At 38.2% G+C, this 14,340-nt stretch overlaps 1 protein-coding gene across 2 annotated transcripts in view; it reads left to right on the top strand.

Annotated features, from left to right (window-relative positions):
* The window catches only part of LOC137008898 (coagulation factor XIII B chain-like), a 44,919-nt gene extending 31,156 nt beyond the window's left edge, over positions 1-13,763 (top strand). For both annotated transcript variants that reach the window (XM_067370673.1, XM_067370674.1), the window contains exons 9-10: positions 13,144-13,290; positions 13,659-13,763. In XM_067370673.1, coding sequence (XP_067226774.1) covers positions 13,144-13,290; positions 13,659-13,669 — 158 coding nt within the window. In that variant the 3' untranslated portion in view covers positions 13,670-13,763. The remainder of the gene's footprint in view (positions 1-13,143; positions 13,291-13,658) is intronic.
* The last annotated feature ends 577 nt before the right edge of the window (positions 13,764-14,340 follow it).

Here is a 14,340-nt window from a genome sequence, read left to right as displayed (position 1 = left end):
TGCAACGCTCTCAAGCGCCCCGAACGCGATGGACAAAGTGGCTGCCTTGCCAGTGCCCTCGGGCAAGATGGCCGCCCCTGCAATGAGTAAGGATGTAGGGGGCGTTCCAGCCAGTGAGTCCACTCCAGAGGCCGCTCCAGCCAGTGAGTCCACTCCAGAGCAGCCTGCTCTCCTGGTCAGTCCTGTCTTGGCCCAGAGGGCTGTGCTCACTTTTTATGTTTTGGCTGTCCTGCGTGCGTTGAGGACAAACTCGAGCGCTATGGACTTTGGAGCAGTCTGCCAGCCCGAGCAGCCCGCTGTCGTCCCAGAGCAGCCCAAGCCTGCTGCCGTCACAGAGCGGCTCGCTGCCGTTCCAGAACAGCCTGTGCCCATCCCAGAGCTGCTAGCTCTCCCTGACACGGCCACGGAGGCCGTCACCGAGCTGCCCGCTCTCCCTGACACGGCCATGGAGGCCGTCACCGAGCTGCCCGCTCTCCCTGACACGGCCACGGAGCACCCTGGGTCGGCCCTGCCACCACCGCCCAGGCCATTTGTCCTGCCGCTGCCGCTCAGGCCATCTGCCCTGCAAGAGCCACCCGAGCTCCTTGCCCATGAACCCGCCAATGCCTCCGTTGATTTCCCCAAGAACTTTTTGGGGGGGGCAGTATACCTAGGGGTGGGGAGCTTGTGGGTGGGGACCCTGTGGGTGGGGACCCTGCTCGGCCACTGAACTATTCTGGCCATTTATGGACCCTGACCCGCCGTGGTTACCCAAGCCGTCTGACCTGCCGTGGTTACCCAAGCCGCCTGACCTGCCGCGGTTACCCAAGCCGCCTGACCTGCCGTGGCTACCCAGGCCATCTTACCTGCCGTGGCCGCCCGAGCCACCTGACCCGCCGTGGCTTTCCGACACTCCAGACTCGCCATGGTTGCCCGAGTTCCTGGACCTGCATTGGGGACCCCGTTCCTGTCTGCATGCAGGTCTCCAATGCACCCACCCTCCCTCCCTAGCTGTTCCTTTTTACGCCGCGAGGACGCGCCTTCCGGGAGGGGGGCGTTATGTCACGATCACCGTCAGTTCCTGTCACTTCCCGGACTACATCTCCCATCATCCTCTCTGCCACTCACCTGCACACACTTAACACTAATCACTAATCACCACACCCAGCTGCTGCTCATTATCAGGACTATAAAGGACTTCCACTCACACCACTTCACCGCGAAGTATTGTTTAACTGTTGTTGCAATTCCGAGCATTTCTCTGTATTCCCTGTCTGCCTGTTCCTTGTTGCCGTTACTGCCTGTTCCCTGTTTTTGACCCATTGCTGCCTGTCCTGATCATTGCCTGTCCCTTGACTACGATTCTGCCTGTTCCTCACTGTTCCTGTTTGTTCTTGGTTTGACCCTGCCTGTACGACCACTCTAATAAACGCTGCACTTGGATCTCCAGCCTGAGTCTTCCATTCACAACACCACCGATGAATCTTTAGAGGGAATCCCATTTGCTATTCTGTATTTAAAAATTACAGAACACTCGGAAATGTGCTCACCGTTTACTCATCTTTTACCCTCATGCCATCTGAGATCTATACGACTTTCCTTCTTAAGATGAACACAAAAAGGATTTTAGGAAAAAAATAAATCATCTGGGAACGCTTTATAATGCAAGCTCACGTGTTCCTAAAAGTCGAAGCATCAAACAGCAATAATTACAGTAATCCATACGACCCTAATGGATGAATCGATGTCTTCTGAAGTGAAACGATACGTATTTGTAAGAAAAATGCCAAATATTTGAATATTTTTAAAACTTTCGACCAGCTGTCTCCTGCGCGTGCATGCGAGGGTTGAGAGTTCATGCTTGACGTAACTTGAAGCGTGACGTAGCGTAAACTCACGCAGATGTTGGATGACGTCAAATTTTTTTTTAGTAATGCTCACAACAAAATACACAGAATAGCAGATAATGAGAATGAGAAACAAACAAGACAGAATAACAGAGACGGCAGTTCTCGCGCGAGCAGGAGCAGGAGGAAGCCAAGCGAGAAACAAAAACAACCAAAAAACTGACAAAACTTGTTACTTTCTGTCAGGACTTTAGAGTTTGAAATGAAAAGTTGATTTAAAAAAAATTAATAATAAGTGTTGTAGACTTGTTTTTAATAAAGTTGTTTTTCAAATAAAGGTTTCGGAGTCAGTGATATCAGATTGTTTGCATTTTATTAATTACTTACCCTGTAACTACATGAAATAAGAGGGTAACAAGCACCACTTTAATTTACGGCCCGTAATGTCATACTTACCCCTTAGTTATATGTCATACGTACCCGTACCCCTTAGATATAAAATATTTACAGTATAAATAATTTGTTATTTTCCTGGTTATTACCACTTTATTCCCAATACTTCACATATTGGTAATGCTTTAGATTACAGCCCTGAAAGTACTGCGTAATTACAACAAATTTACAGCGTAACATAAAATAAAAATATTACTGTAAATATTTTATAACTAAGGGGTACGTATGACATATAACTAAGGGGTAAATATGACATTACAGGCCGTAGCCTAAATTAAAGTGCAGCTTGTTACCCTCTTATGTCATGCAGTTACAGGGTAAATACAACACGATCACATGAGAATGCGTATCAATAGTACGAGTTTGTAATCTTGTAGAATATATACGGCAAAATGAGTTTTGGCGTGCTTATGGTACGCATTTTTTTCGCGTGCATATGATACGCACTTTATGGCGTGTATATGATACGCTCTTGGGTAGGATGGGGGTGGGGGAGTGGGGGTTTTGTACGTATAATACGCCATAAAGTGCGTAAGTACCCCAGTGTAAGTACCCCTTAGTTATAAAATATTTATAGTATAAATAATTTGTTATTTTCCTGGTTGTTACCCCTTTATTCCCAATACTTCACATATTGTTCCCCTATACTTACACATACTTACTGTATAGTTACACTATAATTATTGAAAGTTACGCTGTAAATTCGTTGTAATTACGCAGTACTTGTGAATTGTACTGTTGTTGTTTTGTTTTTTTTGTTTGTTTTTTTTTTTGCTGTCATTTTGGGTTTTTTTTTTTTCTCAACAAAACATTTTAATACAAGAAATACAGAAGAAAAATTACTTACCTTTTCAATTATAATTCTGTCTCCTGTCATCATAAATGCACAATGTATTGACAATTCATTTTTAATATTTCATACTTTCATCTACTATAATACAATACAAGAGTATTTACATTCATGAACAAAATACATAGATCTGCATGTTATTCCTGTTTGTCCTAATGGGCTAGAGGTAGAACTTTCATTAAATGTGCCAGAAGTTCTGTGTTGAAATCTGCCCTCGTATAACTTTTTTCCCTTCCTCATTAAAAACCAAATATGTTCATCAGAGATTGTATATCTAAAGCAGGGAGGGACACATTTATGTGCATTTTGTTGTTATTTCACAGAAACAATACATTTTGTCAAAAAACTATCATTTATTTAGTGCCACAAAATTTCAAAAACAACACATCCCAGTGGAAAGAGTTACCTTTTATCTCTCAGAATTTTTGTTAGATTTTCTTATAGACTCACTCTTGGGCGTGGACTTCTTGGTAAATCGCAGTGTCTGTCAGTTGAACATTCTGTACTTTAAGGGATAGTTTACACAAAAATGAAAGTTGGCATCATTGTTTGGAACCAAACATTCTTTAAAATATTTTTGTATACTATCAACTCTCTTTTGAGTTTTGAGGGCAGTCCTCATTCTCATTTTATTATTTCTTGCAGAGGCAAAAGCTAAATACACCACTCTTCTGCGGGCCAGAATAAAAAAAATACAATTTAAAGCTTACCCTGAAATTATTATTCTTAAAGCTTATTATTGAAATTAAGAAAGAATTATTATTGTTTGATCAATGTTAATGTTATTTTGATTCTAAATCATTTTTGATGAAACGTAAAAAATAAATAAACTGAAATGTCAACATAAAATGATGTTCTGAACAACATTAATATTTCACCTAAACTTTAATATGTCAACAAATTTCTGACCATTTCAAAATGTTGGGAAAACCTTTTAAAGCATAAATGACACCTTTCCAGCAAGCACCTTACGATCACGTCTGGCATCAAAGTACCACGAGCAAAATGAGACCAGCCACCTATAGGTATATAGGTGTCTCCTGTATTTAACCAGGCGCTGCAGTTGCTCAAATTCAGCCGCGAAAGCCTTGATGACAAAACACATTACTCTCATTGGTCAGATTATGTGATGATAAGGACGACGTGTTGTGTGTTTCCTGTATTTAACCTGTATTTAGTCTTGTATATCTGATATTCAAACAAAACACACAAAACATTAACAAAAATGAAGATTACACTATCTAGTACATAAGTGTTGGTTTTAATCGCATCCACTTCTTCGGCTACAATCAATGCAAAAATCATGTGGTCTGCCACGTCGTTTTTCAGCACACTATGGAAAGCACAAAGTGTCCGACCTGACGGTCGTCTATGGCCCTGTCCCAAATGGCACACTTCATGTGCACTTTCGGTAAAGACCGAAGGGTGTCCCATTCAACATTTAAGCTTAAAGAAGGGTGTTCGTGAGCAATGCACCCTTGATGCGCACTTCTATTGAACCCTCAAGACTGTGAGCTACGCAGAGGACTTTACTCGGCGGTCAAAGTTGCATTGCGTTGTGAAAGTGCAGCCTCAGAGGAAGACCGTGGGGGTTTAGGGTGCCATTTGGGACAGGGCCTATGTACTCCCCCAATGCCTGCAACCTTCAGATCTCGCTAGCCGGTGGCAGGTTAGTGTAGTTTATCTCGAACAAGCCTAAAGTGATATCAGTGTCACATTTATAAAGACGGTGCTTCTCTTTTTCTTTTTTTTTCTTTTTTAATTGCCCATCCTCATCTGCCTTCATTCTTATTAAAGGAAAGAAGGCAGGGTGCTCTGCAAGCATTGAGTAATAAATGCAATTCATGGGCTATGTGTAAAGTATGATATTCTTGCTCACGCTCATGTCACTTGCACTTTAAGAAATGTTGTTGGAAAATCAATAAATAGGAAATTGCTAATAAATATTACTAAAGCAAGATGCATGCACTTTTTTAGAATTTAGAAAATGGACACTTTAAAAACTTTTTAAAATAATCTTATTAGATTCCTTAACAATAAATCAAATGCAAACGATTAGAAAACAACCACTAGTGTTCTGCAAAGATGCATACCTGCAGGATCTTGTGGTCTTCAACTACAAATCACTGTCAGTCACTGTCTCCACCCATGTCTGCTGTTGGCTTTCATCAAATTGTCGATGCTGATCCAACACACTTTACAAATTGAAATGACAATCTCACACAAAATGATGGTCTGAATCAAAACTCAACATTGTATAAATGTCACCAAGCTATCTGGGTATGCATTCCATTCATGGCAGTTGAGCTATAAGAAAGATGGCATCTGAAAGTTGCAGTTTCCTGTCAGTTTGTGTGTAAATGTAATTTTTTACTGTTTTCCACTTCTGATTTCATTTCTAGCAAAAAAATTACTACTGTAGTAAATAAATATTTCTTTAGTTCTCACCAAAGATTGCTCTATATTACTGTAGATCATTAAACTGTTACACTGCCTCAGTAGTTTGTGAGGTTCCTGTTTTCGGATGCAGCTCGTGTGACTTCTGGGAGTTGTGGTCTGTACCTGGCTTCCGCTTGCTTCTTGCTTGTATGCTCTTGCTTTAACATATTTCCTGCATGCATTGTTACATTATTTGAGTCAGTTGTTTTATTTACTTGCTTCAACACATTTCCTGTTTGTGTCAATGGCATTAGCAATACACACATTTTTTATTGTACATTTTATCAGATTTCTACCTTTCTAACGGTCTTCATTTTTGGCATTTCAATTTTCAATTTTGACATTTCTGTCCCCAAGAACCAATGTTCACCCACACACATATACACAGGATGTGGTACAGACTACACTTGAGTGAACAGCCTGCACTGTTAGACATTTCAAGGGGTTTTTACAGTAACTTACTGGCAACACTGTTGCCAGTAATTTACTGTAATTAAGATTTACAGTACTATAACCGTATTTCAGTTTTACAGTAACTACATGATACTGTAATTATGTAATACAGTGCAATTACTGTAAAAAACCCAGGTAATCAGTACACTACTGTAATTATTTGTCCTAAATATAGTTTTCATAATTTTTATATAGAATTATAGAATTAATTTAATTAAGTACTGCTGAGATACAATTCACACAAAATTATCAAAATTCACACAAAATATCATTTTATTTTTTATTTAAAACATTGCATATATATCACAAAATAAACAGTCTGCTAATGCTGGAAAGGATGTGTTAAAAATGAAATTTTTTACACATTAATGGGAGAGTTTAGGGACAACATTTTTTGTGTTAATTTTAACTCATTAAGTTGTTATTGTTTGTAACAAAATAAATGTGTCAAAAAGGTTAGCACAAAGATGTGTAATCATCGTAATCATACCCTAGATCTAATACTGTCGCATGGAATTGATATTGATACTGTTGAAATTCTACAGCAGAGCGATGTTATATCAGATCATTATTTAGTCTCGTGTATAATACAATTAGCCAAGGCTACAAAACCACCACCCAGCCATAAATATTGTAGAACCATCACGTCTACCACTAAAGATTGCTTTATAAATAATCTCCCCGAGCAGTTTCATCGCCTTAGTATACCTGACAACTTAGAAGAACTCGATGCTGCAACAGAAACTATTGGCTCTCTCTTTTCCAACACATTAGATGCAGTCGCTCCTTTACGTCTAAAGAAGATTAAGGAAACTAATCCAACGCCGTGGTATGATGAGCACACTCGGGCTCTAAAATGAGATGTTAGAAAAGCTGAACGTAGTTGGAAGAAAACAAAACTAGAAGTTTTTCGCCTTTCGTGGAAAGAAAAAATGATTGAGTACAAAACGGCTATAAGAAATGCTTGATCTACTTATGTTTCAAATCTCTTAATAGGAAACAAACATAATCCTAGGTATTTATTTGACACATTGGCTAAATTAACTAGAAACAGAGATTCAACTGCTGACGTTTCCATAGAGCACAGCAGTAATGACTTTATGAACTTCTTTACTTGCAAGATTGACAATATTAGAGAGAAAATTAAAAACATGTAACCGTCTACAGTTTCGCTTCAGACAGTGCACTGTAGTGTCCCTATAGGAGAGGAAGAATTATCTAAACTTATCAAATCATCAAAATCAACAACATGTATGTTAGACCCAATGCCGACTAAACTACTGAAAGAAATGCTTCCAGAGGTCGTAGGTCCACTTCTTGATATAATTAATTCACCTTTAACACTAGGATACGTGCCAAAAACCTTTAAGCAGGCTATTATTAAACCTCTTATTAAAAAACCTCAACTAGATCCGAGAGATTTAGTAAATTACAGGCCAATCTCGAATCTACCTTTTCTGTCAAAGATAATAGAAAAGGCAGTTTCAACACAACTGTGCTCCTTTTTAGAAAGAAATTGAATCTGTGAGGATTTCCAGTCAGGATTTAGACCATACCATAGTACTGAGACTGCTCTCGTTAGAGTTACAAACGATCTACTCCTATCATCCGATCGTGGCTGTATTTCTCTATTAGTGTTATTAGATCTCAGTGCTGCTTTTGACACTATCGATCATAACATTCTTTTAAAAAGACTTGAAAACTATATTGGCATTAGTGGAATTGCTTTGGCATGGTTCAAATCTTACTTATCTGACCGTTATCAGTCTGTAGTAGTTAATGAAGAGATGTCGTATCGATCACAGGTTCAATATGGAGTACCACAAGGCTCAGTATTAGGACCGTTGCTTTTCACTCTGTACATGCTGCCCTTAGGAGAGATAATTAGGAAGCATGGTGTTAGTTTTCACTGCTACGCTGACGATACTCAGCTCTATATTTCCTCGCGCCCTGACGAAACCTACAAATTCACAAAACTAACAGAATGCATAGCTGACATTAAAAACTGTATGACAAGAAATTTCTTATTATTAAATTCAGAAAAAACTGATATCCTAATCTTTGGACCAAAAACTTCCTCACGAAAAAACCTTGAATACTCTCTAACACTTGACGGGTGCTCCATTAAACCTTCGTCCTCAGTTAGGAACCTGGGTGTGCTCTTTGATACCAATCTTTCATTTGAAAGTCATGTTTCTAGTATCTGTAAAACCGCCTTCTTCCATCTAAAAAATATATCTAAATTACGACATATGCTCTCAATGACAAATGCAGAACAGTTGGTTCATGCATTCATGACCTCAAGACTAGATTACTGTAACGCTCTACTGGGTGGTTGTTCTGCTCGGCTTTTAAACAGACTACAGTTGGTCCAAAATGCGGCAGCTAGAGTTCTTACTAGAACCAGAAAGTATGACCATATTAGCCCAGTATAAATTATATTAGCCCAGTATCTAAATTACGACATATGCTCTCAATGACAAATGCGGAACAGTTGGTTCATGCATTCATGACCTCAAGACTAGATTATTGTAACGCTCTACTGGGTGGTTGTTCTGCTCGGCTTTTAAACAAACTACAGTTGGTTCAAAATGCGGCAGCTAGAGTTCTTACTAGAACCAGAAAGTATGACCATATTAGCCCAGTTCTGTCAACATTACATTGGCTCCCTATTAAACATCGTATAGATTTTAAAATCTTGCTACTTACTTATAAAGCTCTAAATGGTTTAGCTCCCCAGTACCTAAGTGAGCTCTTAATGCATTATAGTCCTTCACATTTATAATACCCAGAATATCAAAATCAACTGAAGGCGGCAGATCCTTTTCCTATTTAGCACCTAAACTCTGGAACAATCTTCCTAGCATTGTTCGGGAAGCAGACACACTCTGTCAGTTTAAATCTAGACTAAAAACACATGTCTTTGCTCTTGCATACACATAACACATTATCAATACATTAACATTTTTCAAATCCGTTAAAGGATTGTTACGCTGCAATAATTAGGTCGGCCGGAACCGAGAACATTTCCTATAACACTAGATATACCTGTACATCAGAATAAGAATGGCATCTACGCTAATATCTGTCTCTCTGCTTATCCTGAGGTTTGCCGGGTGCTGGATCCAGGCCATATCCAGATCAGATGGAGAACCTGTGTCTGGACCTGACTACAACGTAGCCCAGGAGGCAATGGGCCTACAGACCCAGTTCTGGCTGCATCTATAATTCAGATTTTTAATCCCCGTATCCGCTTACATATATTTATATATAATCTAGTTTTAATCTCTATAATAAAGATGTATAATTCAGATTTTGATCTCCATATCCATTTACATATATATATCTTCCAAGGGTTTTTTTCCCTCCTAGGACTTTTTTCCCAGTGCTAGCACGCTGGGTTTTTCTCCTAGGGGGTTTTTTCCACCCCTGGAAGTCAGCCGACATTGGCTTAATGTAGCACCATCTTGTATATGTTACATATTACCACGCTTGTTTGTACAGCTTATTTTTAACCACTTCCCTTTTTTTCTGTGCTTCTAATATGTAAAGCTGCTTTGAAACAATTACCAATTGTAAAAGCGCTATATAAATAAATTTGACTTGAGAACTTGACTTGACTTAAGTGATATCAACCGCTCACCATTTCGACAAGAGCCGTTGCTCTGTTACAGACAGTCACATGCCCAAAATGGACAGATGAGGGAAGCGGTCTCGGGGGTGCAGAACAGAAAATGTAAAAAAGAAAATGAATAAACAGCGCCTTAAAATGAGGACATCAATGTCCAAGAGGATAACAAGAAATTTGTACACGTAACCTATCATTATCACTGTAAGTCTTTAATGTCATACACCGGTCGGTCTGTGTGAAGCGCTGCTTCAAGTCTTTTATGAATGGTCCGCTGAGTCAATTTTGTTACGCTCAAAACGCAGATTCAGAAATGAAACATTGCAGTGTACTGCGTGGAGACAAACAGTTCTGCTTTGTCTTTATAGATTTGCAAAATTTAACAAAACACAACATTTTGTCTAAAATAACACAATATAAAATTACTGAACTGTTGTATAAAATCAGTATTGCATTTGCATTTTGCACTCGACTCGTTATATTAGGGACAAAAACAGCACTCACTATCTTGAGTTTTATGGACATTCTAACTGCATTAAGCTCTATCGCGTAGTGAGTTGTTGCCCTGCATTATATTCCTCTTCAGGCAACGGAATGTAATGTCAGATGACACTGTAGGTTTGGGGTGGGGCTAGTGCATTAAAAATTACGTTTAATCTAATTAATGTGTTAAATCGACAGTAAAATGCAGTAAGTTTTCTGTGAGGGTTATGGGATATAGTATAGAGTGGCAAGAAAATTGAAAAATGTGAGAATAATTGACTCTGCAATAATTGATCATATCATCAATTGCTCAATGTCATATTCATCACAAGTAGACAAACACAATGCAGTTAACATAATAACATACAAAAATATAATCATGTCACAGTGCTTTGAAAAAAGTAAGTGAAAAGTTTAGAGTGGGCAGTTTAACTGCTCGAGACAAACAAGGACTCATGAACAACAACTTTAAAAATAACAAACAGATGTGTGTCGCCCTGGTAAAAAAAAAGTTCACATACTTTTTTTTCACAGCACTGTGAATGCTTCAGTTCAGTTCTGTTCAATAAAGGCATTAAAGAAAAATATTGTTTGTGTTGTAGTTTGTCACGTTGTGTTTGGTCTATACTTGTGACTTTGATGAAGATAAAAAAAAACAGAAAACCAACCAAGTCAAAAAGGTTCACATATGTTGTCTTGCCACTGTACTACAGAATATTGTGTGTGTGTGTGTGTGTGTGTGTGTGTGTGTGTGTGTGTGTGTGTGTGTGTGTGTGTGTGTGTGTGTGTGTGTGTGTGTGTGTGCTAGTACACTGGTAATATTAAGTAATATTAATATGTAATATAATTAATATATATGATTATATATCTTTGTTTTTTTTGGGGGGGGGGGGGCATCGATTCACAAGGTAGTCAAGGAAAAAATGCTTAAACAGAACAGACTGACAATGGAGGTCTACACAGACAAGAGAGGTTTGAAAGTACGCTCATTTGTACACTTCTAGCATGAAAGAATACATGGGTTGAAACTCATAGAGGTATTGCAATTTGTCGCAATGTGCATATGGCAAACTCCTGTGTATAAGTATAAGTACAAGTCAAGTGAAGTATACTTTGCAAGGCTGTGCAAGTATACTTTCGGCTATATTCAGAATTAGACTGTGCCAAATTTAGTGGATGTAGATATTGTTAAAACATTTTGTTGCTTACAATATAGTGCAAACGTATTTTGCAATACTTATACAATAGTATATCAGTAAACTTTCAGAGATTGGTTGGTCTATTAGTAAAATCTGTTGACTTTAGCAATCTTTGTTGCATTATATGACAGTTCAAAAATGGCAAAAAGCACTTGTGTTTTTAGCCTCAAGTTTGCATGCCTGTAACTCAAAGTATTAAAGATATATATTAATATCATTTTAGATTCTGGTTCTTATCATTTCTTGTGGTATCTTCATTTTAAAGACCCTCGATGGTTCAATCCCAAAGATATGGAGATCTTAATGTGGCCCTGGGTAAATTGGTAAATTGTAAACATTTTCAGTGGTCAAAAACCAAATGTATGTCACTTTGCACACTCTAAAAGTATTCAAGATATCCTAATATCCTTCTAGATTCTCATTCTTAATAAACTTGCCTTTTGAAATCTTTATTTTTAAGGCCCTACCTAGTTCAGTCCCACAGATATGGGGATCTCAAAGCTGCTCCATGATCAAATTGTTGTATATCCCTAAATCATTAGGCCACAGACACATATTTAACAGTGTGTTTTGTGCTGTTTGTGAAGCCATTTCATGTGGTGATCTTTTTCGGCCCGTATCAGGGACCTGTCCTTCATCCAGGTGATTAACGTGGGTCAGCATTTCCTGGTGAACCATGTTCAGAATGTTTGTTTTGTTATGCACCAAAACTGAGTTATTTATTATGTGTGCATTTGGTAATTACTGTATGTATTTCACTGAGGGTTCCCGCGGGTCATTATAAAGCCTTAAAATGAAAATACACCAATTTGGGGACTGAAAACAGGAGTTGTGATACAGTTAATGCGATTTATTAAACTTCAAAAGACGATGATTTGAAATAAATAAATGTGAGTTCTGCACATTCAAAGTAAAAATACGGATAGATCTTTTATAATAAAAAATAAGAATTGTCAATTTTGATGACTTTAATGAGCTACTATTGATGAATTATGACAATTATTTACTTTATGGTTTTTATATTGTAATATGTTGTAGATGATTGTAAGGGCTTGTTTATAATTAAAAGTACTATATTATGCATAATCTTTTTTTTTTTTTTGGGATATTATTGGTGTTTTGGTTTCATAATAAACTATATCTGGCATTTAATTCAATGTAAATTCTTGTGGCCGCCTCGTCACAGTCAAGAAAGACTACAACATTATTCATTATACAGATTTGACAAGTTTTGGCACAATAATCTATTTTTACTTCTAATTGGTTTGCTTTGCAAACAAGAACAAATGTAGGGCTTGATTTTGTCCATGGGGAATTGATTGGATGGTTGTGGTTTGCTATTGGTGGATCTCATATGAGTGACAGGTTGCCCCGCCCTCATGCCAGTAAACACATCATCAGAGAAGAGATGCAAGAGGGAGGGGAGGTTATTTTGATTAAATGGGACCTATTATGCCCTTTTACAAAGTCTTGATGTTGTTTTTAGGCTCTACTAGAACAGGTTTTCCTGCTTGAATGTTGATTATTTTCCTCATATTCTCCATTGTTCAGCTCCTCTCTTCCCAGTCTGTCAGTAATGCTCTGTTTAGTTCCTGTCTCTATGAAGCCCCTCCTTCTGATTGGTCAGCTGGAGCAGTGTGTTGTGATTGGTCAAGTGCTTTTGAGCTTGTTTGGGAAATGTCCCGTCCTTTACCTAAGATCTGCAAATACCCTGTAGTCACTCTGTTCCCAGCATGCTCTTTTTCAGTCCTTTATTACAAACAGGTGAGAAATGATTGGAGGCTTGTTAACATCTTTCCCGCTCTGTGTCAGTTTTCCAAAGCCTTGCGTGGATTCCTGGAAACCCAGAAGATCCCAGACCTGAAGGTGTGGACCAGTCAGCTCAGACGCACCATCCAGACGGCAGAGGAGTTGGGCGTCCCGTACGAGCAGTGGAAAATACTCAACGAGATCGACGCCGTGAGTTACGCACCGCTGTTTTTATTAGAGAAGCAGCGCTTCCTGTTTTCATATGAGCACTGGGCTGTTCTTCATCATTATTTACTGTGATAAAGCACAGGTGTTTTCTGTTAACACGCTATTAGTCCATTTGAGTCAGATGTTTAATGGTGGTGGATCATATTTAACTCATTTACCACACCAAAACTAATCGAGCAGTATAATCCTGTGCCATGAGTGCAATAAAAGTCTGTGCTTCCAGATCAGTGTGAGCCATATGATTTCATTCCAGTAGAGAAATCAAAGTCACCTTATTGCAGAACATCTGAGTTGATGATGGAGGAATGTTTGTTAACTGGTGTTTTTAATGTGTGTGTGTTCTGTATCAGGGCATTTGTGAGGAAATGACATATGAAAAGATTAAGGAAATGTACCCGGATGAATATTCCCTCAGAGACCAGGACAAGTACCATTACAGATACCCGGGAGGAGAGGTACGACACCATAAAACATCATTTTTGAAGAATGGCTAAATCTGGCACATTTACATAAGAGACTTGTTTCTTGTGTTAATTAATGTGCATTGTCCTCTTTAAAAAAAATAAAAATAAATTTAAAAAAAAAAATAAATAAAACCCTCACAGATTATTGGTGTCTTTACATCTAAATTTCATGTTCAATTCAGTTACTTGCCATTTCTTTGTCATTATTTGTCATTTTTCTAGCATTTTCTTAGTGAAGATTGATTATTTTTTTCCCAGTGTACCATTATGACATCAATTTTTGCTAATGAATTTACATAATTTTTCATGATTTTTCATGATTTCCAGTTGTTGTTTTTTTTAGATTTTTTTTTTTTTTAAGATTTGTTTATCTATGTGAATATATTGTAAAATGTAATTTGTTCCTGTGATCAAAGCTGAATTTTCAGCATCATTACTCCAGTCTTCAGTGTCACATGATCCTTCAGAAATCATTTTGATATGATGATTTGATACTCAAGAAACATTTCTGATTATAATCAGTTTTTGTGGAATTTCTTTGCTAAATAGAAAGTTCAAAAGAACAGCA

This window comes from Chanodichthys erythropterus, chromosome 20 (assembly GCF_024489055.1).
Source record: "Chanodichthys erythropterus isolate Z2021 chromosome 20, ASM2448905v1, whole genome shotgun sequence".
NCBI lineage: Eukaryota > Metazoa > Chordata > Actinopteri > Cypriniformes > Xenocyprididae > Chanodichthys > Chanodichthys erythropterus.
Note: the sequence above shows the minus strand (reverse complement) of the source record. Positions and strands in the feature narration are given on the sequence as shown.